This window comes from Lepidothrix coronata, unplaced genomic scaffold, assembly GCF_001604755.1.
Source record: "Lepidothrix coronata isolate B3197 unplaced genomic scaffold, Lepidothrix_coronata-1.0 Scaffold96, whole genome shotgun sequence".
In the NCBI taxonomy this organism is placed as follows: domain Eukaryota; kingdom Metazoa; phylum Chordata; class Aves; order Passeriformes; family Pipridae; genus Lepidothrix; species Lepidothrix coronata.
Window position 1 is genome coordinate 523,294 of NW_016690276.1, and position 27,261 is coordinate 550,554.

The 27,261-nt window shown below is 39.5% G+C and overlaps 1 protein-coding gene across 1 annotated transcript in view; it reads left to right on the forward strand.

Annotated features, from left to right (window-relative positions):
- Positions 1-144: 144 nt before the first annotated feature.
- Positions 145-27,261, forward strand: part of SMARCAD1 (SWI/SNF-related, matrix-associated actin-dependent regulator of chromatin, subfamily a, containing DEAD/H box 1) — a 42,881-nt gene continuing 15,764 nt past the window's right edge. Inside the window, exons 1-9 of the mRNA XM_017822248.1 lie at positions 145-266; positions 483-738; positions 8,422-8,596; positions 11,785-11,962; positions 14,937-15,000; positions 19,447-19,535; positions 21,460-21,549; positions 22,178-22,259; positions 23,728-24,116. Coding sequence (XP_017677737.1) covers positions 540-738; positions 8,422-8,596; positions 11,785-11,962; positions 14,937-15,000; positions 19,447-19,535; positions 21,460-21,549; positions 22,178-22,259; positions 23,728-24,116 — 1,266 coding nt within the window. The 5' untranslated portion in view covers positions 145-266; positions 483-539. The remainder of the gene's footprint in view (positions 267-482; positions 739-8,421; positions 8,597-11,784; positions 11,963-14,936; positions 15,001-19,446; positions 19,536-21,459; positions 21,550-22,177; positions 22,260-23,727; positions 24,117-27,261) is intronic.

Sequence of the window (27,261 nt, forward strand, 5' to 3'; positions counted from 1 at the left end):
CGCCCGCGCTCGCGCGCCCCGTCCGCGCGAGGCGATTGGCGGGGTGGGAGCGGTGACGTCATCGCCGCGCGCCGGCATGCCCGCGCCCCGCTCTTGAGGGGAGCGCGCAGTGTTCCAGCCCGGCCCGCGCTGCCGGCCTGCCCGCACTCCCGCCCTTCCCGCACTCCCGCCGGCCGGGCAACACCTGCCCCGGGGACGGCCGAGCCTCCGCCGCCCGCCGCCTCTACCTCCCAGCGCCCCGCCGAGTCGGCCGCGGTGCGCGACAGGTGCGTGCAGGGCCCGCCGGCGGTGCCCGGGCTCCGTGAGGGGAGGAGGGAGGGCGGTGGGTGGGTGGGTGAGCAGATGCCTCCCCGCTGCCTGACAGCGCCGAGGGCCTCGCGTTTCGGTGGGAGGGCCGGATCCTCCGGCCGGTCCCCTCGCCGGCTTTTTCCTGGTGCGTGTCTGATGGGCCCTGCCGACTCTCTCTCTGGGTTTTCCCACAGAGGCTGCCCGGCCGAGCCCGTCTCCTCTCCTGCGGACAGGAGGGGTAGGTTAAGAATATGAGTCTCTACAACCTGGACCGATTTCGCTTTGAGAAGAGGAAGGACGCGGATCGGGAGTCGCTGTCCCCTCCAGCAGCCCCAGGGGAGGCATCTGATGCTGCTGTCGCGGGTGGTGCCGCTGCAGGGGAGGAGGATGAAGCTGCAGAAGACAGCAACAGGCCAGATACCCCGGCTTCGGATGCGACAGAGATAACTGGTGAGTTAGGTGTTTTGCATGCAGCATCAGAGCAGTGTCAATACTTAATTCCTAGAAATAAAATAATTGTCTTTTGTTTTGGTTTTTGTCTTTTTTTTTTTCCTTTTCTTTTTGCCTGTTTTACAGATGTGTTTCTCTGTGCACAACAATTTCCACCAAAATATATTCATTTGTAAAAATGTTTGCTCTAGTTGAACCTGTGTATTTACAGGCAAGACTTCTGAAATTACTTTTTTTTTTTTAAGTGAGTAAATAACATTCAAATTAAATGTTGAAGTTATGTTGTGTTTTCCTATATATTAACTTTCTTTACTTGTACTTATTTTACACTGAAATCTCAGTGTAGACTCTCTCTGTAGACTTAACTTTTTCATTAGAGCCCTTGGCTAAGGTGATATGGAATATCACAGAAGAAACTGGAAATAAAAAAAAACAGTTTTTTTTTCAACTGGGCCTGGTTTTTTAAAGGACTGAGAAAGCTGCTACTGATTCTCACAAGCTGTGTGTGTTAATAGTTTCATAGTGTGTTCGTCCTTTTTTTGGGCAGAAGCTTGGGGTCTTCATGGAAATGTGAAAAACTTGCTTGTTTAGTTTATTTGTTTCCTTTGGCTTGTACAGTAGATGTGTGCTGATCCCATTTGGATTCCTAATAAACAACTGAAATGGTTGCTGACTGCATAATCACATTGTTACTGAAGGAGTAAGACTGAAAAAACAGACATTGCTGCTGATTATTTGATACATCTCAGACAGTCTATATAACTTCTGATACGGTGGTCAAGTACAAGTTTTATTGAAGAGAGCAGACAGACTCTGACTGTGCATTTACTCAGAAATGGAACAATATCCCTTGATGTTGTTTAACTACATTTGTTTTGCACAGGACTTCCTCTTAGTGGAAAGCAGTTTATCAGAATACCTTATCTATGTGATCCAAGAAAGCCTTTCACATGCAAGGAGAGGTTGCTCTTCTAAAGCTGAGCCAAGTCAGAATTATAGTAGATGGATATTTACCCTTCCATTAGTTTTGGTTTTGTGCACTTTGGTTGTTTTCAGCTGACTGGAGTGCTCTCGTGTTTACATTAGTAAATATCAATTGGTGTTTTATGTTTAAAAAAAAATACATGTAAAACCTCTAAGTCTTGGCTTGAGAGTTGCCAGTCTGGAGTTGAGTTGCCTGTCCACTAGCAAAAGAATCTTTTGGTGACAGGGAGAACTTAACAGAAAAAACGAGCAACTGTTAGCTCTGGCTTCTGCATGTGTGTGCTTTGTAATGGTTATATGGAAAAATGGGCACCCTGAGGAAGTGCCCTTTGGAACAGGTGTTGTCTTCCTGTTTGCGATAAATCACTGTCTTGTGCTGTTTAGGAGTTACTGAGTGCGGGGACCATTCTTGACCTGTGAGTGTAGTTGTGAAGTAAGGGATGGTGCTGCTTGTTTTGTGGCTTGTCTTAGTGGTTTATTTTATTTTAATATTATATTTCTTCCTTTAATATGCCTGTGGACTTTGTCAGTGTAACCATGTAGCTAGACCACAACTGCCAACAAACTTTGGAGCTTGCTGTTTTTCAAAATACTGGTGTTCCTTGGCTTAGATTCAACAGGAGTCTCCACTCCTGTTGAGAAGGGATGCAATATCCAATTTATTAGTTAAGATACCAGATAATGAAGGATAAAGGGCAGCCTAAAAGATGAACTGCAGTGTAAGGCTGAGTAGTTGTGAGGGAAACTCGTGGGAGATGGTGGTGGCTGACAGTAAAACACAGTAGAGTACAAGTGCAGGCAAAGTTACTGTAAGCGTCCTACTGAAGTGAGAGTCCATGGATGCAGATGCTGGAACCAGGGTACTAATTAGCATTTAAAACAGAGATGTAAATAGTAGTGCTTTGAATTTAGAAATGCTTCATCTTCCACAGATACTGAGTGTTTAAAGAAGATGGAATGGTTGAGTGACTTTTTTCACCTACTTATTATAACATCATTGTTATGTAACCTATTTAAAAGAATTAAGAACTATTTTGAAAATCAAATCACACTTTCTCCATCTACAGAAGTTAACCAAAAATAAAATACTCAAATTTTGTCTGCAAGCTGTGAGGCACTTAGGTGTGATAGAGGAGACAAGATTTGATTAGCAGATGCCTGCCCTTCTTGTTTCCTAACTAGTGTCAGGAAGAGAGACTTTTTCTTGCTTTGGGTCAAATAAAACAGACAGGTGTAGTTTTTTGTTTGTTTGGTTTTTTTTTGTTTGTTTGTTTTTGTTGGTGTTGTTGAATTGTCATGGAAAAGGTACAGACGTGATAAGCTTATGGCACTGTGTGCTCTACTGCTAAATACACAAACAAGTCAGACTATTGAGTTCTTCTGTACAAGAAGCAGTTTACACCAAGTTAACCAAAAATAACTTGCCCTAATGCTCAGTGAATCATGTGAGGATAACAATTACTTGTATTTCTTCTGAAGACAAACAAAGTGGATTAACACAATAACTGTACAACAAACTGGAGAAACAAGGTCTTGAGAGTGTTATAGGTAAATAAACCAAATCAAAACATAGCAGCAATTTTTATTATAAGATTTATATAAAGTGCAAATAAGCCAATCAGCACGCTGGGCGGCCTGGAGAGACCCCTGCTCTTCCAACGGCCCACAAGCTCAATAGAGACAAACAGTAACTTTTATACTTTTTCAACTCCCCTCCCATAGTCACTTGTTAGCTCTTCTTTGGGCTTGAGTTCGCGGGCTTCATTCTGGTTGGTTCTGTTGTAGGCCCATTTTAATTGCCAGGTACTTCCTATCAGTAGTTTTAATTAGCTCTGATGTCCTTGGAGCTGGGTATGGGAATGGTATCCAGATGTTCTTTTTGGCTCTTCTTTATCATCCCAAATCTTCGTTCGTGAAGCCTAGCCATGAGAATTATCATCTTTGTCTTTGACCCCCTGATCCTTGTTCTCTTCTTCCCTTTTTTAGTGAGTACACTTAGACAATATTTTTAGAAAAACAGGATATAGTATACATGCTCAGCAAAGCAGAATACTTTATCTTGCCAACTAGGGAACTGCCAGTTGCAGGATAGTCAACTTATAATAGTAACACAGCAGTTAACTATTCCGCAGCTCACAACTCCCCAGTCCCAACAAAGCATTTGCTATAATATATGAAAAGTACAATATATATTTTGACGAGTAAATTTTACCATTGCTTACTCATTACAAGAGTGTCCTTTATTTCACTTACACAAACAAAAAACTGTTAAATAGCTGAGGACTTTTGGTTTTGTCCTATTTCTTTTGGTATCATGTAATCCTATTGTGTATATAAAAAGAATTTTAAAATCAGACTTTTTCCTTCAGGAGCACAAATAGTTCAATATAATTTCCTAGGGATTTCTTTAGATTTCTGTTTTGTCAAGTGCCTTGAAATATGCATCTAACAAAGAGATATGGTTGTCTTAATTTCATTCATCTTCGAAAAAAATAGGTGATGTCTGTTGTGTCTTAAAACACTGTTATCTTTTTAACTACTTTTTTTTAGTTTTGTTTTCGAGAGCAAACTAATATTGGTAGGTTATTCTGTACCCCAGGTATGTCTATATGTAATACTTGTTGTTGGTTTGTATTGAACATACACACCTTATGCTTTAATGACCAGTTTGTGGCACGATGGCCAGAAGAATTGGTCATCTTGTTCTCTTGTGTGTATTCAAAATAGCACAGGCTTGCAGTGACTTTGCAGCCAAGTTGTAGGCAGTAATTCTGAACACCACGTAACTGAGTGGTAGAAACCAGCTATGGGCACAGTTATCAAATTATATCTGAAAGACATCGGTCGAGAGTTGGAAAAATGCACTGGAGTGGCTTACTAGAATTTTCTATAAAATTAGTATTACTCAATAGTTTGGTTGATCTTAGTCTGTTAAGAAAACAGTGAAGCATCTTCTTAATTTTCATTCATGTTTTTAATTATGCAAATAGTCTGGTGTACTATAATAATGAAATTATTCCAATTGTAGAAATAGAGCAGAACTCTGTTAGAACAATACAAATTAGAATAATTACTGTCATTATTTTCAAAATGAGATTTGTATTCAAATCTTGAAAAGCATGCTTACAAAGCGTCAACACTGAATTGAAATAAAAGTTGTAGATTAAATTAAACTACAGTATATATTCCTGTTATTGATGGTTGGCTTTGCTGATATCCTGTCCATGCTGTTTGAATATGCAGTCCCAAATGACTGCACTTTGAGGTTATAATGCTGAGAGTTCACTTGCACTGGGACTGCACTTTTTTGTTCTCATATGTGGTCATTTCTTTCATGGTCTGAGGAAGCGCTGTCTTTTGCCTATGTCTCAGTTCACAGAGTATAATTCTACTTAAAATATTTCTGGAAAAAAGTGATGACTGCAGTACCTAGTGAATGTTTCTGAGGATTCGTGGGAAGATATGTTGAAGTAATAATTTTTAAAGGGCAGGTTCAAGAAGCCCCTTAAAGTAACACTACTATTTAGGATTATTTTAACCAATAAAAAAGGCTTTCCTTTGAAAATGGAGTATTTTTTAGCTTGTAAACTTGAGCAGCATATGCTTGATACTATCCAAAACTAGGCGGAAGTTACTTTCCATTCGACAATGTTTGTTGGACAGTGTTAGTAAATGTGGCAAGCCTCTAAGTATTACCTCTCTTTTGTTTTTACTTGGGAGAGAAGGTGCTGACTTTCTCGGAGTGTGACGGATGGTTTGAGTAGGAGGTTGTGTTTAGAATTACAGGGCAGTGTATTCTCTTCTTATGATAGCAAAAATGGCTTGTAGTTGGGTTTTGGTTTTGATGTTAATGCCTACATGTAGGGATGCTTCAGTGTGTTCTTATTTCTGGCCTTAGAATCAAATACCGGTCTTATGATTGCAGGCATTCCTTAATAGTTCTTTTTAACTGCCTAGAATCAGAAAATTCTACCTCCAATAATAACATGTTGTGGCAATAACTTAAATCTCTTACTACTTTACAAGGTTGTAATTTGCTCTGAATATGAGGACTACTTATTACATGGGTGATTTCTGCTTCCCCCCACCTTAATAAAGGATTCTGTTCAGTGGAGGAGGGGGAGAAGGAAGTACTGGATCTTTTGAGAGTGAGAATACTTTTTTTTTTTTCCCCCAGGCCACTCAGCATTTTATAGGTATGGGAGTTAGGAGTTGTCATGAAGACTGGACAGTGATTGCTAAATAAAGTAAAAATAAAATGAGAAATCACCAAATGAAACAGTAAATATTCTTTTTATTTAAATATAAACCTTTATACTGTAAGGAATAAAATTATTTTTTAAACCGTACTATTTTTGTAAAATTTTCTTGTGTTTTTGTTTTGTTTTAAAATCCACTAAAGATGCTTCTTAGTAAAGTTGTCATGGGTACCTGTCATTTCCATGTCATACTACTTGCAGGAGGAACATGTTTGGAATTAAGTCTAAACTACAAGACAAAGATCATGAAAATGGTTAATTCAGTATAGATGTGAATTTCTCATGCTTCTTATAGACCTGTTTTGATATTTCCATTCACATCTTTTTATGCATCTTGTATTTCTGTCCTATTGAGATAGCCCTTGCTCTGCTAACCCAACTTTACAACATTCCCAGAGGTCTCTCTTGCTCTTCTCCTGTCTTCATCTAAAAAGTTAAATGGTTTTCAGATGAAGCAACTGCATCAAGGACAACACATCTCCTTCCAAAAATGGACAGATAGAAGAAGGTACTGCTGAGGAAGCTTCTACTGCCAACATGTTGGTCTTGGATGCAGGGAGGTCTGTCTTGGGACAATTTATTACTGCTTCAGAACTAATAATTTTTAAGCATTCCTGAGTTTACGTATGTATGGGCTTTTCAAGATAACAAGATTAATTTTGCAAAGTGAGACTTTTGCTTCTTCTAAAAATCATTACTAAAATCCTCTGTTGTGTTTTGAAAGTGATTGAAAAGCTTTAGAATTTTATGATAATTCAATTAAAATTGAGGCCTTTTATCACAGATGAAGGAATTAGACACTCTGTAGATCATTTCTGCATTTGATTATCAGATTAATTTATTCTAGCTTCATTTGTGTCTAGTGTCTCCTGACAAATCAGCTTTGCAAACTGATGTTACACTCTGTAGTCATTTGACTCGGCAGGTTTCTGCATGAGTGGAGTCAGAAGAAACTACCTTTATTTCCAGCAGAAATTGTGGTTCCAGAGTTAGCAGCACCACTGGTGTTCGATTTATAGGCACATGAGTTTTAAGAAAGGATGAGTGTGTTTAGAGGGGGGAGGATGCCTATGGTGCTGTATTTGCATTATGAGGATTTAAGATCCTTCTCTATGAGGACTTACACTCATAGTTGTACTACTAAAACGCAGCTTTGCCTGGAGTTTTGTAGCTGACTCTCCTGCCCCTTATCCTAGGTTTTTCCTATGCATAGTTAAGGTCACCTTCTTGAGGAATCCGTTCAGTATAGGGAGCTCGGTGTACAGCTGCAGTGAGAGCTGCAGATGGAGCTCTGGGGGGCAGAAGCCCCAGGCAAGAGGCTGTGACCTGCTGACCCTTTGCTTATCAAAGGGCTTGGGGACTCTGGCACTGGCCAGGTGACTGGACACCAAGGGACACAGCAAAGCCAATGACTCCAGACCCTTGGACTGTGAGGATATAAAAGCCCACGATTGGGATCCCTCCTTGGAGACACCAGTTTGAGCTGTTTTACTCTGTTATTGCGCTGTGATTAAATTATATTAAGGATCTGGATGTCTGGGATTCTGTTGTGGGAAACGTGGTCTGACTGTGAGTGTGGGGTGTGTAGCTGTGAAGGGGCCTCAGTCCCAGCTCAGAGGGTGTAAGAATGACTGCCAGGGTGGCTCCTGGATGGTCTGACAGGGAAGTTTCTTTAACAACCCGAGGTCTTAAGGCTTCGATGATTGCTTTTTTGAATAGTCATTGAACCCTTATTTACATTTCCTCATAGATACTAAGTTTGAGTTACACTCACCCCCATCTCTTTAACCACTGTTAACCTCCATTTTTATGGAGCTTTGAGTTATTTTCTTCCTTTCAGTAGTGCACTCTGTAACATTTGGTATCATATTTGTTTTAGTTCACTGGGTGCCTTTCCCTTTCAAGCGTGTTAGTTTCTTGTGTCAATAAATTGCTTGTACTTTTAGAATTTATCTTTTTACCCATTCAATGCTGCCACAGTGAGTTATTTTAAATTTATTTTCTTCAAGATTTCTTTCATACAGAAAATGCTCTCTGTTGTGCTGTTGTGTGCAGCACAGCATGCACCAGTCTTTCTCTCTTCGGTCATATGCCTGTGTTTCTATCCATGTCCTGATCATCCTGGACGTAGTTCAGAGGATTTCTCTACAAAAATACATATGTATTTATCAGTAGTTATTAACCTAAAATATGTGTTCTCATAAACTTTGTGGTATAAAAATTATTTGTTTGATGTAAGAGGGCTGAAGATCCTTTCCCAGGTAAGTTATCACTGTAAGGCATACAGCTTAAAGGAATTTTACATGCATAAGGATGTGAGTTCTGTTTGAATGACTGCTGTATCTACAGAAGAAATCACAGCTACCTGATGTTTTAGGTACAAATAAATATTTAAATTTATTACCTTCTGTTTTTTCTCCTCTTGAAATGCCTTGCACAGAGTATCCCACCATCCCAGAAACTCCGGAAGCTCAGAGGACAAAGAAACAATCCTATTTCAAGCATCAGCGAGGGGTGCAGTTCCTAGACACTTCTTCAGACAGTGAAGATGAAGAACCAAGACACTTCAGTGCTGCGAAAGAAAGCAAGGCTCTGAGGAGAGACGTGGCCGTAATGTACGCTTTAAACCAGGCTCCTGTTGTGCAACCTGATGTGCTGTTCTAAGTTGAAATACAGAATGAAAATCAGAGGGTACCTTAGGTTCTGGTTTACTCCTTTGTGATTTACCTGCCTCTAACTAAACCTTACTGGAATTTCAAGGAACAAATATCCAGCTAAGACATTTTCTTAGAGGAAGGAGTTCTGTGATGTTTATGCATTTTTAAGTTTGTACATTTGCCCCTCTACAATCCTCTTAATTTGAAAGCTTAACCATAAAATATTTGCTTTATTCATTTTAAGCTGTTGGAGTTGATTTTAGCTTGTTCCTTACTTTTTTTTTTTTTTTTAATGAGACTGTAGTGGACAGGAAAGCAAGTAGAGCTTCAGTGTATAGTATCAGTTCCTGAGGTAAACTTACGTATTAGTTACATACTGTGTTTGCTATACTTAGTGAAAGCATTTTTTAATAAGTGATTTGGAAACTTGTATTTCTAAATGTGCTAGGAGGGAAGAGTCCCTGTGCAGGAGTCACTTGTGTGTGTGCTGAAAAGGCATCAAGGAGAGGGCAGGTGAGACAAGATGTAGACAGACACCTGCAACCATTTGGAATGGTTTAAAGAAACCCTTGCTGGTTACATGTCTATGTGGGAATTGTCTGTGCCCCTTAAATGTTCCAGTGCCAAGCAAAACAAGATGGCTTAGCCTGCTTTTTTGATAGTCTGGTTGAACTAATCTGCAGAAAACTTTTATGGTAATGACAGCCTTAACAGGTGTAGTCTCTTGTCAGATTTTCAGTCCTACACAGAGCTTGGAGCTACTGAGACTTGTTAGCAGAAATGAAATAATGCCTTTTCCTGCTGCTATTGTCTGAAATTCTTTTTTTTTTTCTGATTTTCTTTTTAATGCATCTTCCGTGAAGTTTCAATTTAGAGCAGCTGCTTGAGAAGGAGAAAAAAAAAGTAGTTATCAGAATGAGCTGCTCTTTCTCTCTGTGGTTTAAGTGGTAGGTTGTGCAAGGATGCAGATATGGCCAGGTGGTTGCATGCACCAAATTGGCTTGTGTGCAGTGCTATGTAAATATCCCGCTGCTCCTGGGATCAAGCCCATCTGGGAGCAAGACAAGTGGTTTCATACCATGTGGAGCCAATGCTGATAAGCCGTGCAGGATCCAACTTGCAGAGCCACAGCTTGCTATTCCTGTATTGTATTGCAATTGCTGGGAGTGAGAGAGACAGTCAGGTGACTCCTAGTGGGATTGATGAACATAAATCTACGTCCTCTTCTACTCTTCGGTATTCCTGTGTGTCCCACTAGTCTCTTCTACAGCAGGCACCCCAGTGTCTGGCACTTTGGCTCCGTGTGTTGTCTCAGATGCTAATTGTTGTGTATGGAACCCCCTAAGCTGTCTCAAAAGTGGCTGTTCTGATTGATTTAACAGACAAAGTGAGAGTGTGGCAGGAGTTAGCTTGGATTTGTCCAGGCTTAGGAGCTCTGGCTTGTGCTGAATTTAGCCTAGTTTTGCAGATAATTGGTCATTTGAGTGTCTTTGCATTGTGCATTTTAGTCCATGTGTTACCTAGTGTTTGGGGGTTTTGTGATTTCTTTTGTTTGTTTTTCTTTTTGTGGAGTATCCCAGCTTCCCTCATTCTGAACAAGGAATAGAACGGAAAGCAGAAAGTTTAAAGTAGAAAGCACGTCTTTCCTAGAAGGAAGCGTGCTGCAAACTTTTGCCAGAGTCACTGTCTGGACTGTTGAATTAAAAGCAGAATTCTAACACAAAGTTTTGTGGGTCTGAGTTGTTTAGCAATTAAATGGGTGTTTCTTCATGCTTGATAAGAATGTGAATAATCTCAGGGAGGATGAGATTTTTGATGTGTGCAACCCTGGCTTTGTTGACAAGTGTCTAGATGTTATTCCCTAGTAGGAATGGATAGGATAATTGCGGTGTTAGTATTTTCATCAATCATTGGATTGGTTTGTTTTGTGTTTTTTTTTTTTTTAATGCAGTTTTTAAAGAAACCTTCTTCTCTATCAATGCAAAAAGATCAGAAATATGCCAACAGAATTTTAATATGACATTTCATTTAGACTTTTTTTGAAGTGGGATTTACCTTTTGAGGCTTGCAATTTGACAGCTTGGTGGACTGAAGAAGAATTTTGGTTATGTCTTCTTATTTTCTTACTCTTAAGAGGCACAACAGAGAGCCCACGTAGCTGTGTATGCCTCTTGAATGGGGAGAAAGGGATTCCATGATGAACAGTTCGCTGTGTGTATCTGTTATGTGAGTGGCATGTTACTATTTTTTCCAGAACTGTGTTGCAATCTGCCTGTTGCAACTGCTTAAGAAAGATATAGTGAGGAAAACCAGGTTTATTTTTAGTCTTTTACTAAAGGTGTAGAGACACCTGCAGGCAAACCTTTCTGATGGTGAAATCCTTATGAAATGGCCAACTCCATACAGTTAAATTAATTTTCATTACGAAAGGAGATTCTTATGTGTCTATGGAAAGAAGTAGGATGGGAGACCTGTGCTTCTGTTCAGTCTTGTCTGTGCAACTGAATATTGTTAGAGATACATAGAATTGCTTTTCCTCCAGGTTAGCTCTCATAATAAATCTTCCAGTAAGATTTTTTTCAGAAAGGCTCTTTCTATGTTTGTATGTTTAAGATGCTGCATAAGGATCTTTTGAATTTTCTTTCTCAGTGAGCTGAGAACTAGGACAGAGTTGATGCTGCATCTGGAAAGTGTTTACAAAGATCTTTAATCCACATCTGTTTATCTGTTGGGCAAATAAACACTAGCAAGACTGTTTGAGACAAATTGAGGTAGACTGATGTAAGTCAGGTAGCTGAAATGATGAAATATATTAAGGTGGTTGTTGCTAAATTGGCAACTAACCTTTTATAGCACAGTATTAGGGTAGGTCACGGTATTTGCCTCATCTGTTCCTCCTTTCTTCTTCCCTTAGCTAAGTTGAAGTGTGTTTACTGCAAACAGAAGACTGTACTTAATACATGCCTTACTTTGTCCTGAACAGAGATACCACTTTGGGTACAAGTTGATTCAGTGTTACTGAATGCATTTCAACACATTTTGTGCAATTCTGTTGGTTTTAGTTTACAGCAATGTTCTGGTGGGGTAAAACATTCATAAGCAAAAATAAATTTTAATTCTTTTTTTTCTTCTCCTGTACATTGTAGATCTGATCAGTCTGATGATGATGAAGAGCCTGAAAATGAGCTGCCCCAGATGGCATTTGTAAATGGTGGGGATCAGCAGCCAGCTGTGAAGAAGGATGTAGAGGAAGACATCAGAGACTCAAAGCTGCAAACACTGAAGGAACTTTTTCCCCAAAGAAGTGACCAAGAATTACTAAAAGTAATAATGCTCAGTTCTTTGATTTATTTTGATGACTGTTTCATAGGCTTTATTACAGAGAACAACCTTGTGGTGGGTTGACCCTGTCTGGATGCCAGGTGCCCACCAAAGCTGCTCTGTCATTCTTCTGCTGAACTGGACAGCAGAGACAATAGAGTGATATCTTTCCATATCTTCATCATGGATCAAGATATGGAAAGGGAAAGATCTCTCGCCAGTTACTGTTCTGGGCAAAACAGACTCAACTTGTAGAAAATTGATTTATTACCAATCGGATCAGACTAGGATAACAGAACTGAAATCTTAAAACACTTTCCCCCCATTCCTCCCTTATTCCTGGGCTTAACTTTATTGCTGATTTTTTTTCTGCCTCCTGCCCCCCACACAGAGGAACAGTGCACGGGGACTGCCATCAGTTCATCACTTGTTGTCTCTACTGCTCCTTCCTCCTCAGGGGGAGGACTCCTTACACTCTTCCCCTGCTCCGGTGTGGGTCCCTCTCCACAAGGTACAGGCCTTCAGCCACAAACTGTTCCAGTGCGGGTCCCTTCCACAGGGTCACAAGTCCTGCTCTGGCGTGGGCTCCTCTCTCTGTGGGTCCACAGGTCCTGCCAGGAGCCAGCTTCCACCATGGGCATCCCAGAGGGTACAGCTTCCTTTCGATACCCACCTGCTCTGGCATGGGGTCCTCCACTGGCTGCAGGTGGATCTCTGCTCCACCTTGGACCTTGATGGGCTTCAGGGAGACAGCTGCCTCACCATGGTCTGCACCACGGGCTGCAGGGGGATCTGCTCTGGTGCCTGGAGCACACCCTCCCCCTCCTTCACGGACCTTGGTGTTTCTCTCATGAATTCTCCCTCCTCTCCTGCTGCATGTGTCCCTCTGTGCCCCCCCACACCCCTTCCTCTGTTATCCCCAAGGTGCTGCCACTGTCGCTGAGGGACTCGGCCAGGGGAGGATCTGTCTTGGAACCAACTGGCATTGGCTCTGTCAGACGTGGGGGCAGCTTCTGGCAACTCCTCACAGAAGACGCCCCTATAGCCACCCTGCTATCAATCCTTGCCATGCAAACACAATACAAGTCTTAATTTTGTTTTGTTGATATCAAAAGGGTGTATAAAAGTAACATATTTTAGGGGAAGTACAGCCACATAATGTTTCCATATACACGTGAGTACGTACATGGGCACTAAGATACATAAAAAAGCAGAATATATACCCAGACACTTTACATAAATACCTTTGGGTAAGTTCAACAACAGCAAACCTCAATGTATAAAACATTTTTCTATTATTTCTTTTCGTTGTGACACTTAAGCTTAATTATAGCTAGTTTTGTTGATAACTATTGGTAACTGCCATTGCTGCTGTGCAGCTAACTGATTAAAGGCAGAATGAGTGAAATCATTGCCATCTTCTCCAGGAGATGAAACATTGCACCCCTGCATTTATGACATTTAACGTACAAAGACTTTAGTACTTCCAGTAAGTGAAAAAGAATAAGTTTCAGCTTACTGTCATTTATTCTAATTATGCTGACATGTGAACGTGAGGTACTCTTGGCCATTGTCCAATGTACAGTACAAATCTACTAGAACATTATGCTAACTCATTACAGTAAAATACCTTCAGTACAGTAAAATATATTTTTAACAAGGCTGCTTTTCAGTACTGATATGTAACTAGGTTTTCACTAGCTTAGTTTTCAATGCTAAATGTCTTTCAGTTAATCTGTTACATTTCCTGGTTGTTGAAATGGCATTAAAGAAACACAGACGTTTTCCTGGTGCTCCTTGCTGGGTGTTTTGTTTCCCAGTGGATCAAGTGGTATATTTAGGCTTCCTTTACTTTAGGAAAGGGTTGCAAATAGCAGTTTTGGAATTTTTCTCCTGAACATTGTAATAAAATTTATATTGTATATGTCCAGACTGTATTTTTTCAATTTTTGTCTGTGTAGAATTTATTTGAACTAGAGGCAGATAACAGTTCTTTGTCACTTAAAAACTAGCTAGAAATAATACATGGCATGTCTGACTGCTGTTTTGTGACTTAGCTACTGAGCAGTATGTAGTACTGGTGCTGTTTGTTTTCAGGAGAATGTGAGATAGCTCCTGCATCAGCAGGACTTTGTAGGAAATAGAGGCTGTGCAAATTTTCATCCACAGTTATAAAGCTGCAGTGTTGAAGGAGGACAGAGGAATATTAGGCAAATCTATTGATCTAAAGGATCTAGAACCGTCTGTCCTGACAAACCTTACAAACCTGACAAACTGATGAAGGCTACTAAGGAAAAATCATGAACCTTTTGAAAAGAAAATCGTATGTTTACAGCAAAATTGTAAGATGCTGTTTCCAAATGTTGACAGATACTTGGGCATCAGGATTCCTTGTAACTTCATTTTTTGTGGTTTTTTCATATCTGAAACCTTTAGGCCATTTGCTTTTGTTGTAGTTATCTCATTTGCAAAAGACATTCTAAAAGTATCAACATAGAATTTGTAAAAAGGATCTGTTTTGAAATTATATGTGGATGGAGAAAGAATCTAAGACTGCAGGGAAGTATAGACAAACTTTGAGGCAAGTTGGAAGTTGCACGTGTGTTACAGGAAATGGAGCATAGTGTCATAACAGTATACAGACATTTTATGAGTTAATAAACTAGTTTTTTGTATCATCTTGTTTTATGATAGTCACGCTGAATAGTCTTTGAAAAAAACCTTTAAAGTAAATCATCATGGTGTGTTTGTGAAGTAGGGAAAAAGTGATAATAAATAAGATTGTATCAAAAATGTTTTCTAGTATGTGTTTTAAAGTGTTTCCAAATACAACTTATGTGATACCTGTTGATTTTGATCTTGGATTTCATAATACATGTGTATTTGGGGTGGCTTTTTTAAAGTGTATTTCATTCATGCTGATCCAGCATTGTCTTCCTCTGTTCAACTGTATTCAATTGACTTTTTTGTTTTGCAGTTGCTAGACACGTCATGCACAATGGAGGAAGCAGTAGCTGCTGGTTTGAAGCTCAATGACAAAGGTATGTTTAAGAAAAAAACCAAAAAAACCCCAAATTAAAACAAAACCTAAACTACAGAAGCTGTAGCTAATTCTGTAAAATTGATTGGGAAGTATTTGGGTGGTGAATTATGTGCTAGAAGTTACACTATTGTTTGTTTATTGTGATAACAGGAAACTGAAGTTACAGGGTTTGCAGGGGGAAAGATGAAAAGAGGATGTGGACCCAAACCCATAATTTAGGCCAAAAAGGGAAATCTGTTGTGTGAAGCTCAGGATTGTTTTACATATGGGTCCTTAAGTGTTTTCTGTTCTTGCTGGTTCCTTCTTTGCCCAGAACTTGAGGCAAATAGTGATGGGTTAGCAGTAGTAATTCTGAATGTTGTAGGTGAGCAATCTGGTAGTATGGAAAAATACTAGAGTATATAGCCATTCATAACTAGATATTTTTTGTATCAAGGCCCACCACAGCTTTCTGTTCAGGTTGACTTCAAGACTTGCTTGTAATTCTGAATAAGAACTGTTATTTATAAACATTAGGCAGGTTCTCTAGCAAAATGTCACCCAAACCATGCTTTTGAGCCCCTAGAGCTTATTTAAGGGTGTTTGTTCTGCATCTGAATTTATGCAGTCTCATACTGGTATCGAAACAAAACACCCAACACATGATGTGGAAGTGTTGAAAGTATTAGACGTGGTAAAGGGCTATAATTCTTCACTTGTTTCTTGACATCATTCAAGTCCAGGATTAAATCTTTTGTCTTATATTAATCTTTTAGACTGATATATTGAAATTGGTGGGGGAAAGGGAAGGTTGATATGAATTTTGATGTCATTTTAAAAAGCAGACCACCATCTGTTTACAGTTCAGTTGTCCATGGTTTTCCTGAGAGATCTTCATGGATACAACAGAAAAAAGCTATTTTTGATCACTCTTGATTATTTTAGTTTTTCTGAGTAGTTCATGTGTCTTCATGCAGTATCCTATGGATTTGGAAGCAACATATCTAGGAAGCTGAGGAAGAACAATTTTACTCCCTTTTTAAAGTATAAAATTTTTTGCTTATTCTATTCCCCCTGTTGTACTTGCTGTATTTTCATCTTCTGATTTTTATGTACAACTTCAAAGATTTTTAACAATTATCAGAAAGTTTTAAGAACATTTAGGATAATTTTAGTGAAAGATTGTGTTTGTGTTTGTGTTGTTTGATGGGTTTTTTTAACCCAACCAGACCCAGCGTTTTGGGGTTATCAATATGTGCATGGCCAGATTCTATAGATGGGATTTCTTGTGTGCTGGCATATTTTTGAGAAGCATACTGCTTCTGAGTACTTCTGTTCCTGGAAAATCCCTTCCTGGAAGAGACTATGATTACTTTTCAAGAGTTTTGATTAATATTAAACCAATTTAGGCTAATACATATCCTTTGTCGCAGTTCAGTGTTTGAACTAAAACACTTTGATTTCTGGTATGTAGGCCTTGCCTTTTGGCCATTTTTTTTGTTGATCTAAGAATGTTGTTTCACATCCTTTCGATATTAGCCCACAGAAAAATCTTGGCAGCAAAATTCTCACTAATCACAGCTGTTGTATAAAATATTTAGTTAGGACTAAGCATGCCTGAAAGTGATAGTATAAATCACCTCATTTTGGACACGTTTTTAAAAAATGGAGACATCACTGAACATCTGCTTATCTGTGTCAATTTATGATATGCTTTGCTTGTTGTGAAATGTTGACTGTGCAAGAGGTCAGGGTGTGAGATACAGTCTTGTGAAGCACGGCTTTGCTAAAAAAGTGTGACCGAGACATCCGTGAATTTTTCTGTCCTTTCAAAAAGACAAAAGCTTGTATTTATAGCTTGAATTCAATATTTATAGCTAAAACAAGAAGCATTGCAGACTTTTTACAGGTATGAAGATTAGATGTGACACGCTGAAAATGTATATGAAGAAAGATATGAAGCTATAGTATTACCTGCTGCTTGTGATCTGTTTCTCGTGCTGTCTTCTGTATACCTTGAAAACCATGAAATCACTGAGGGTGCTTCTGAGCTGAAGCCTCATGTAAATCTGTCTGATGTTCACTGCTTCTTGAGCAGTCATAAATGTAATTTCAGAGGAAGTCACAGGAATAAAGATTTTTCTTTTTTTTGGTAGAGGTAGCAGCAAATACTAGTGGAAGTAATTAGAAACGCTTCTCTAAAATTTGCTTTTCTCATTGGTTATTAGTTATAAAATTGATGGAGAGAACAAGGATTCCTCTGGAGGGCCTGGTGTGCCCTGCCTCCACTCCAAGGATGGTTCCCATCTAACAGTAATAGAATTTCCTCTTCCCCTCAGCTGTATGCTTCCTTAGCACGGGAAGGAATAGTTAAGTCTACTTTGCAAAGTGAATGTCTAAAGAGAGTTGGCATTTTTTTTGTCATTTGCAATCGAGTTTCAAAAGACCACAGGTTATTTTAAAATAATTCTGTGTTGATAGGTTCCTGAGACCATGGTTATCCAGATCCTTTGTTACAGTTTAATTGCCTCTAAAATTGTTCACGACAAATACTGTTGAGTGCTCAGCCCATGACGTAAAAGCAGGAAAGTCTTTGAGATGCTCTTATGTGGAGCCCTTGTATTTTTTTAAGGGCAAAGAGGTTTGCAGGCTCACTGTTTGTATTCAGAATTGTCCATCCTGAATGCAGTTTTAATTAAGCATAAGCAGTAATAGCATGAGGCCTCCAATGGCTTCTAGTGCTTGACCCAACAGCAGCCTGACAGCTCAGCTTTGCTGTCAAGAACATCACATATTTCCCAGACTTAAGCTAAAAGCATGTCTTTTCTGGTGATATTGTTTAAATTAGGTCTTGGGCAGAAAGATCCACCTGGCATGTTCTCTGGATGCTTTCTTTGAATTGCCTCTTGTATGTGTTGCGTCCTTCCAGTACCTGAAGGGAATGTACAGGAAAGATGGAGAGGGACTTTTTACAAGAGCATGTAGTGATGGGACAAGGGAGAATGGCTTTAAACTGAGGGTAAGTTTAGCTTAGATGTTAGGAAGAAATGCCTTACTGTCAGGGTGGTGAGGCACTGGAACAGATTGCCCAGAGAAGCTGTGGATGCCATATCCCTGGAAGTGTTCAAGACCAGACTGGATGGAGCTCTGAGCAATCTGGTCTAGTGGAAGGTGTCCCTGCCCACAGCAGGAGGGTTGGAACTGGATGATCTTTAAACTCCCTTCCAACCCAAGCCATTCTATGATTCCATGATATTTTTACCTACATAAATACAGAGACTTTGAAAAAAAATCGTAGTGTTTTCTGCTATCTCTTGCTAGATCCTTCATTTAAGGAAGAATTGCTTATACTTTTCTGCCTTTGGAATGTTTTAATGATTTATGTTTTAAATATTTATGTCACATCTCTGATATTGGAGTGAGTGAGTCTGGCAGAGAATTTCTTTGAAAGTATTTCTACACAAAATATCTTCTTGTGTAAAGATGTGGCAACTTACTTTTCCAAACTAAAACTATTTTGATCATCCAGACAGTCTTTTGGATTGGAGAACAAGTGTGCTTTTTGTGTGTGCATGTGTGCTTGTTCACTGATCTCTTGTGGCAGACTGGGAGAGGAGGTTGGCCAGAGATGCTGATATCAAGACATGAAAGCTCTGCAGGCAGCTACTCTTCCAAAAAAAAGATTTAACTCACAGTACAATTTCAGATCATGGACTAGGAATTTTTACTGATTTTGTTCTGATAATGCTGCTTCAAGCAAAGGTGATGTGCAGTAACAGTGGTAACGTGTTCTTGCCTTTGTGAGCTGTGCACAGTTTGAAAATGCACCTGGCTGGGCAGGTCTCAATGCTGAGATGATAATCTCTTGATAATCACCAGGCCCCAAAGATAGTCAGAAAGTTATGGCTCATATGGACTATTCATAAGTAATAACCTTATCACAGACTTAATATGCATAGTTTTCTTTCAGACATCTGGATTTAATGTTAACAAGTGTTTGGTAACCTCTTCGATGTGCATCCGAGCCAGAAATCAGTCATCAGCACTTCAAAATTCTCAGTGATGTACAAATTCCAACACACAGATGGGATTCAGCCTGGATTAAGTATGAGCTTGAATAAAAACAGACAGATATACCTTTATGCAACTTATGTGCAAAAACATGTGGCAATTATTAAAAAAAAGTATAATAAAATGCTATTTCAGTTGTTATATATGCTTGATTAATTGCCAAACTACTAAAGAAAACATAGAGGTAAATAAACATGTACTTTCAAGCAGTTGCTTTGCTTCAAGTTTCAATGTATCTGTGGACTATAGTAGGAAACTTATGGAGACTGATAAACACATTGTGCAGGTAATTAATAGCTACTATAGTGTTGGTACTTGGTAATTATCCTACTGTTTTGGGGTGAACATAGTGAAAGTAACTGATTCTTCTCTTCTGTTTCAATTCTTTTTGAAGCTGCCTCTGGTAAAAGGAAAGTAAGAGATTCTCCCACAGATTGCAAAACCAGAAAGAAGCAAGTTGCAAAGAAGTCAAAAACTAGTTATGTAAGTACTGTGTTTTTTTTCTCTCTGTTCATTGTAAAATAAATGGAACTACCTGACTTGGTCTGTCTTTTACCAGAAAATCCAGTCAAATTCAGATCTTACCATCTGAATGAGGTTTTTCTGCTTTCTTATTCTTGCCATTCTACATGGATTTACCTGCTTTGTTCCTCAGTGCTAGTGGACTTGTATCACAGTACTCACTTCCCTGCTTTGGTGGAAGTGTTTGATGGCAGATAGCAGAATGTGAGGTGCTGTGTACCATTCAGTTTTTGTGAGCGTCAGCGGGAATTACAGGGAATCACTTTGACTGATCAGGTCATTCCTTGTGTTTCCTCAAAGAGATGAAGTTATCTGTTACTCTGTTATAGAGGAAATGTACATATTTGAAACTATGACTTAGGGAAATCTTTAAAAATAGAGAATTGGTTACATTTAAAGGAATGATTACTTTGACCTCTGCTAGTAAATAGGAACTATGTCATGATCCTGGTGCATTCAGGTTGGTATTTGGCAGATTTGCACAGTCCTACAGTGCTGTCTTTAGGCCATCTCCCAGGCACCCCAGTAGACATCCTTGAAAAACACCTATGGTAGATAAAGGGAATTCCACAGTTAATATTGGAGGCTGGTTGGTGGAGAGTGACTGGTTTTGTGTTGAAATTTAGGCTAGTATTGCCCTCAGTCTGAACCAAATAAAGAAAATGCAGTTTTCCATTAAAGCAAAAATAATATTAAGCATAAAGTCCCCTTCTTCCGAAATGAGAAATGTGCATTGGGTTTTTTCCTCCTCACCAAGCCCCTGGGTTAGGTTATAAAAGGAGAATTTACTGAATTATTAACCAGCCAGCCTAGCAAACAATGCTTCACTGAACCTGGTTTCATGCAGCAGTTTGATTTCTGTTCTTAACAGTTTTATTACAATTAAAAGAGGAAGGATTGGAAAAAACAAATCTGGATCATGGGTTTTTAGAACTCATTATAGACAACTATAGTGAGACAACTTGCAGGGTGTTTTTCCTTACTTCTGCTTTTTCCTCTAGTTCCTAAGACTAGAGCATACTTTGCCAGCTTTGTATGGACTGTAGCTCCACTCTTAATGGCATTGTAGGCTTGCTGAGGAAAGGAATAATGTCCTCTCTTACTCAGAGTGCTTCTGGGTGATCTGGTCTGTGCTCTTTCAGCAAATAGCATCATTCAGCGAAGTAAATATTGATCAAACCTGTTGGTATGTCTGCTGTAGATATGTAGATCTGTAACCACTTTGTATTCAAAGCTCTATGAAGAAACTTGTGTAGTTCTTTGTGGTGAATACAAAACAGACCAGCTTAGGGCATGTGGAAGTTTTGGCACTTGTTTGTAAGACAACTCCCATTGTGCAGGATGGTAGTAGCTGTTAGTGAAGCTACTGTTGATGAAAACTTTTGCCAGCTTTGATGTGACTTCGTTACTGGGACATAGTATTTGTGGAATTTTTTACCCATAAATCTCACTATAAACACACCATTTGATCCCTTTGTAGGCTTTAGTGGGTTAAATACTGCATGCTTGGTAGTCTAATCTGACCATCAACCTTGGCATCTTCTGCCTTAACTGTCATTGAGAATTACTAATAATTTTTGATTTTAAAGAAATACAAACTAGATAGTTCTAAATTATTTACATTTTTGTATATAACCTGCACTGTGTGTGCTTATCAAGTAGAATGCCAGTTTTTCATGACTGAAGGCAGTTTCTATGCATATGAAAGTTTTGGTCTAATTTTGATCATTGACTAGGTAAGAGGAATCACTTCAACTTAAATTTGTCTTAACTGGTTTTGTCATTGAGAGCACCTCTTTAAGGATAAACAATATTGATTAGGTTTTCTTCTGTTTCTATACTTGTAATTTATATTCAACCTAATAGATTTCTTTTTTTAACATAGCTTGATGACTCAGAACCCAGAAGACAATGGGAGAGGCAAGAGATGCTTGTGAAGAGGCTGCAAAAGATATTTCCTGGATTGGATAAGGAGGTGAGCTTCTGTTTCCTGATGGCATGTCAAGTTTTGACTTTTTGAGAAAATTGCAGCTGTCGATAGGCTGAATGAAACAATTCTTACACCAGCAGCACTCTTGCAAAAAGAGCCCAGGGTAGGAAGGCTTTTGCTGCTTTTGGAATGTAACTTGTCCTGAAGTGAGAGCAGTTGGATGTGATTGGGACAATATGGAACTTCTTATCCTTCTTTTCTGTCCCTGTGACAACCTGGCGTAGTCAAATTTAATGACCTTTTATAAATATGCATGGAGAAATTATCCCTCCCTCTGGCACACATACTTCTCCCCTGGACCACTAGATACATTGTGCATTTTGTATTACTTTTAATACCTGATGATCATCAGCAACTGGTCGGGGCCCTTCAATACTGTGCTTTAAATGGTTGGAAGCAAAGCTTGTTTGTGTATTCTTACACTTTTCAAAAGTGGAGTGCAGATCTGCCCACATTGAGTGTGTAAGGAGAAACTGAGGGTTTTTCTGTTTTGCATTTTCTTTATTTTGAATCATCTGATTTACAGGGGTTTTCTTTGCCTAATATTGTTAGGCACAGAAATTTAGCTTATGCTTATCTTACCACAATACAAAATGTCTTATTTTTTTACTAGGAACTGAGAGATGTACTTCAGGAACATAACTGGGTGTATGATGAAGCACTGGAGGCCCTGACAATATTTGCAGATGATGAGGGTAAAGACAGATTTATAATCAATTTTATTCCAAGACAAAACAAACAGACTTGTGATGCAAATATTTTCTAATGTTCAGCAATGACAGTTCTGACAGCACCATGCCTGGAAACTTGCACCTGAAATTAGTACTTGCAACTTGAAATTAGTATTATGGGCAGGATAAGAGATGGAATCTCCATTTTTCTGTATTTTGATCTTTTGCTCTGTAAGTAGAGATAAATGTCTTTGCCCTGCTAATACAGATATTCATAAAAAGTTGTAGTTACCTATGGGTATGTCTTATAATGTATTTTGAAATGTGTCAAAGCTGACACCTGCCCCCTTCCTGCTTGTTTAAAAATAAGTTTGTTTTTTAACTGCAGTAATTTGTAAATTTCTGATTTCTGGATCAGTAACTGCAAATGACTGCATAGGTGACAAGTGACATATGCCATTTTGTCCTTTTAAAATATATTCTAGGAGAGAAAAATACTAGAAATAGGCCTTAAATTATACAACTCGTTTGTAAATACCAATGCTTTAGATGTGGCAGGGAGCAAAAACAGTCATTCCAAGTAAATCTGCAAGTTATAACTTAAATACTATTTAATGAGTACTTTTCAGTGTGTAAAACAGCTGTCAGATATGTATATGTTTTGCCGTATCAGCTATTTAAGTGTAGTTGGGGTAGGGCAGTGTTCTTAATTGGAAGTGGAGAGAGATGTCAGTATGCATGAAGCTGTCTCCTCACTGCTGCTTCTGAAAAGGTAGACATGAGGGTTGGAATCAATCAGCAGCAAGCTGGGATTGGGCAGATGAGAAACTTCAACTGCTCTCTTCCCATGAGGGAAGAAAAATGCATACAAATCACTTCTGAAAATTACTTACTCATGTTCAGTTAAATAACTTCTGTCTTATTTTAAGACAGTAGGGTTATTTTGGTCAGAAATACATAATTCTTTGAGTTTCCCTAATAAGTGTATGTTTTCATTGTCCCACCTCTAATACTGCACTACAATGCATTAAAATTGAAAAAATATATTATTTTCATCATGAAAGAAGGCTTGTTTTGTCAAATCGATAGAATTAATATCTCCACAGTTGAGTGCAGTGTGACTAGTATCTCATCCTTGTGATACATCAGAGTTCTGAACTGTTTACTCTTACTTCTGAAGCTCACAAATATTACATAGCATCAATCATCTGTATTTTAAGATAGTTACTTAAAACCTTCTGCTATTTGAGCATTGTACAAATGAATATTGCTTATCTTATACTCACAGTTGGATCTGTTGACGTTTTATACAGACTTGCATTTTTTATACAGACTTGCTTTTCTTTTCTCTGAGTAACACCTGCTATTGAGTTCTTGTGTATGAAATACTAGAATTGTGTCTTATAGGTTTTATATTGGAAGAACAGCGTGGGTTTTCATTCTCCCTTAACCAGTATGCATTGACTTGTTACCTTCCATATTGCATGCACAGAAATGGGACTTCCTGTCAGAAGAAAAACTTCTGACTTGACCGAAGCCTCCACCAAGAGCACAAGTGACGAGAGTAAAGAGAAGACAAAGCAGAAACCTGAGAAAGAGCAGAATGGCTTTCAGAAAAAGGACAAAAGCAAAAGGAGCATTTGGAATACTAAAAGAGAAACAGAAGACTTGGAGGACGAGTCGGCTTCCGAAGACGGCGGTAGCTCCCTCGACGAGGACTACGGCGATGGCGACGAAGTGATGGAGGATGGCTACAAAGTGAAAATCCTCAGCTTCCTGCAGGATGCTTCCCCGGGTGAACTGACTCTGATCCCCCAGTGTTCTCAGAAAAAGGCTCAGAAGATAATCGCGCTCCGGCCCTTTAACAGCTGGGAGGCTCTGGTAGGTCTGCATTCTTCTTTCCCTATCCCCAGCCTGCCTAGAATCAAGGTGGCTTCAGCCTAGGGAGGCTTAGATGGGTGGCCTTATCCTGATTAGGCTAAAATGCTATGTTCCTCCTAAGCCAATAGCATTTCAAATAGTGTCATATGACCTGATTTTGAATGAATTAAGGGGTGATTTTTCTGGAAAACTCAAGCTGATTGGCTGACATTACTGTCACTCACTCTGTAGCATAGAAAGTTGGTTGATTTCACTGCAGAAGAAGAAATTAGAGCTTTCACTTGGGAAGGAGGTGTTTGCTAGCCTGTTCTGAGCTCTTGTAGCTGAAAACCGATGCAGGAGGGAAGAGCGTGGCAGGACCTTTACTGCAGACACTTGTATAGCAGCAGCAGCTTCCAGGGTAGCTCCATGATTGAAGGAGCCAGCATGGATATTTTCAGTTTCATGCAAGGACGGTCGCTCTCTTTTTCTTTTTTTTTCTTTGGTTTTTTTTTTACCTACTGCAGCTTAGTCTCTAGCATGGTTTTGCTGGCTAAGCAGTGCAGCCATTTTTAGTGGAGCAAGCTGCTCTGTTTTTTATTAATAAAAAGATAAAGCATCAGAAGGCTAAGCCACAATCCACCACAGAAGGGAAAGCAATACCTGTTGGTAAGTACCTTATCTACTGTCACTGGGATGTTACTTTCAAATGTTTCCCATAGTTTGTTTGTTGCCTTCACATTTCATACAGTTCCAGTGAACTGCAAAACATCAAATGTGATAAGAGCAGTATTCTAGTAAGAAACTTGAAGTCCGTTAAGGCAGATTGTCTTTATTTAATTTATTAGTGGTTTGGATTTTAAAGCAGTAACTGTGCACAGGCCCTCTTACAGAGTAATTGGTGTGTTTTTTTGGTCAGTATTTGTTTTAAAACCTCCCCCACTGATGTATGTGTGAAATTCTTCCATATGTGTAAAACAATAACGTTTATTATTTGGTGTGTGAAATATTTTACCACAAAATAGCAAGAGATATTAAACAGATTTTTAAGGAAAACAAAATGATCTTTGTATGTTGTGTTGCAAGGGGAAGGGGGAGACAAGAGGAGGATACTTAAAAAAAAATACAGGCTACAGGTATGCTGCAAAAGAAATCCGTTTTGCCCCAAGCCTTTGGCTTCTCACAGAACATCTGTCATACAGCTATTCCTTTCTAAACTTGTCGGATTTTGCCTGAACTTAATTCTTTGCAGAAATATTTGCTACAGGGCTGTTCTCCTTTTCTCTGTGTAAAATATTTAACAGTAAAAAAAGCTGCATGGGCCTGTTTGCGTTCAAAATTTGTCTTTCATAAAGATTGCTGCTGTCAGCAACCACATGTTTATGTAGTAGTGTGAATACTTGCCAAAAAAAAGTAGAAGTGGTTTGCAGCAGGTTTTAGCAGATGTTTTGTATCAGTGTGGATTTAATTGTTTATAAAGATCCAGTAGCTCAGTAACCCAACATTTTTCCTAGCAATTAATGAGTGGTTAGAGTAATGGAGAGAGCTGGTTCAATTATAGCATTAAAGAAATTAGCTTTACTTTTTCGGTCTGCTTTACTCTAATGGTATCTTGTGTAACACAGTGTAAAGCACTAGAAGTTATTACCACTTGTTCATTATTAGAATTAAGGAAGATATGAAGGCTCTCAGCCTCAGATTAAAACTAAAGCCTACTTATTTATAAATTAAATGTTTTATTCCAGGAAAACATGAGTCTAGAATGTCTTTTTTATTCTAGACAACCTTTTTAAGTTGGTCTAATTTTTTTTAATGGATTTAAATTATTTTCAAGCCCGTGAAACTAATTAGAGAGCTTCAAAATACTTCTTCTTTGGAGCTGATATTTTAGACAGATGTTTACTTGATCTAGTAACTCTTAAAATACGGAGAAAAAAAATTTGTGTTCTGAGATTGCCTTTCTCCGTACTCATCATATTCACAGCCTAAAGTTGCACATTGCTTTCTGAGACAGAAGGTTTGGAAGGGTGGCTCCAGGTGCTTCTGCAATGCCCAGGCATGGAGCTGAGACAGAGGAGGAAAGAGATGTGATGGTCAAATGGGAGCTCCTGAGGAGTAGCTCTGCTGCGGGAATAGGGGATTAGAACACAAGGAGAGCAGATGGGGATGCAGGGGTAGACAAACTAAAGGGTGGTCAGCAGAAAGCTTGGCTGTGAGAGCCAGGAGGAAGAGGGGGGGACGAGCACTGAGAATGTCAATGACTGTGGAGGGCAAGGTGAAGCAAAGGTTCAGAACAGGCTAAGGACAGAGTGGATAGGAAAGTTCAGCTCCCTATGTCTTGGTGTGATGTCATATGTTACGTAGTTTTTATGCACGGGGCCAGTGTTCAGCGATGTTTTTCTTTCTCAGTGTGGGCCTGCTCTGTACTGGCTTCATAGTCTATATACAGCTCTACAGCTCTGTAACAGCTACGCAGGATGGACATGAGGGAGTAAACCCTTCCTGGTGGGTCTTTTTATAGAGTTGTAGAATATCCTGAGTTGGAAGGGACCTACAAGGATCATCAAATTCCAGCTCTTGGCCCTGTATAGGACAGCCCCAAGTATTACACCATGTGCCTGAGAGCATCGTCCAGACACTTTCTGAACTCTGTCAGGCTTGGTGCTGTGACCACTTCCCTGGGGAGCCTGTTCCAGCACCCAACCACCTTCTGGCTGAAAAACTTTTTTCTGATATCCATCCTAAACGTCCCCTGACACAACTTCAGGCCATTCCCTTGTGTCCTGTCACTGATCACCAGGGAGAAGAGATCAGTGCCTGCCCCTCGGCTTCCCCTCGTGAGGAAGTTGTAGACAGTTGTGAGGTCCCCCCTTAGTCTCCTCTGTTGGCTTCACACCTTTCTCTCCCATTTCCTTTGAGGTCCAGGTGATACCTTGCTGGCACACATTGTAGGCCAGCAGACCGCATGATTTCTTTGCTTGCTGGAAGCACTTCTGGACACCTATCGCCCTTCCTCCCCATCCTCACTCCTCTAAAAAACTTATATTTAACAGTGCTCTCTTTTCCAGGCTGTGGAATGCACCGGTGTTGGGAAACACAGCACTCAGCACTGTTTCCTCAGCAGAGAGGCTGTAAACATAGCCGTGTAAGGGCAATACCTGCCTGC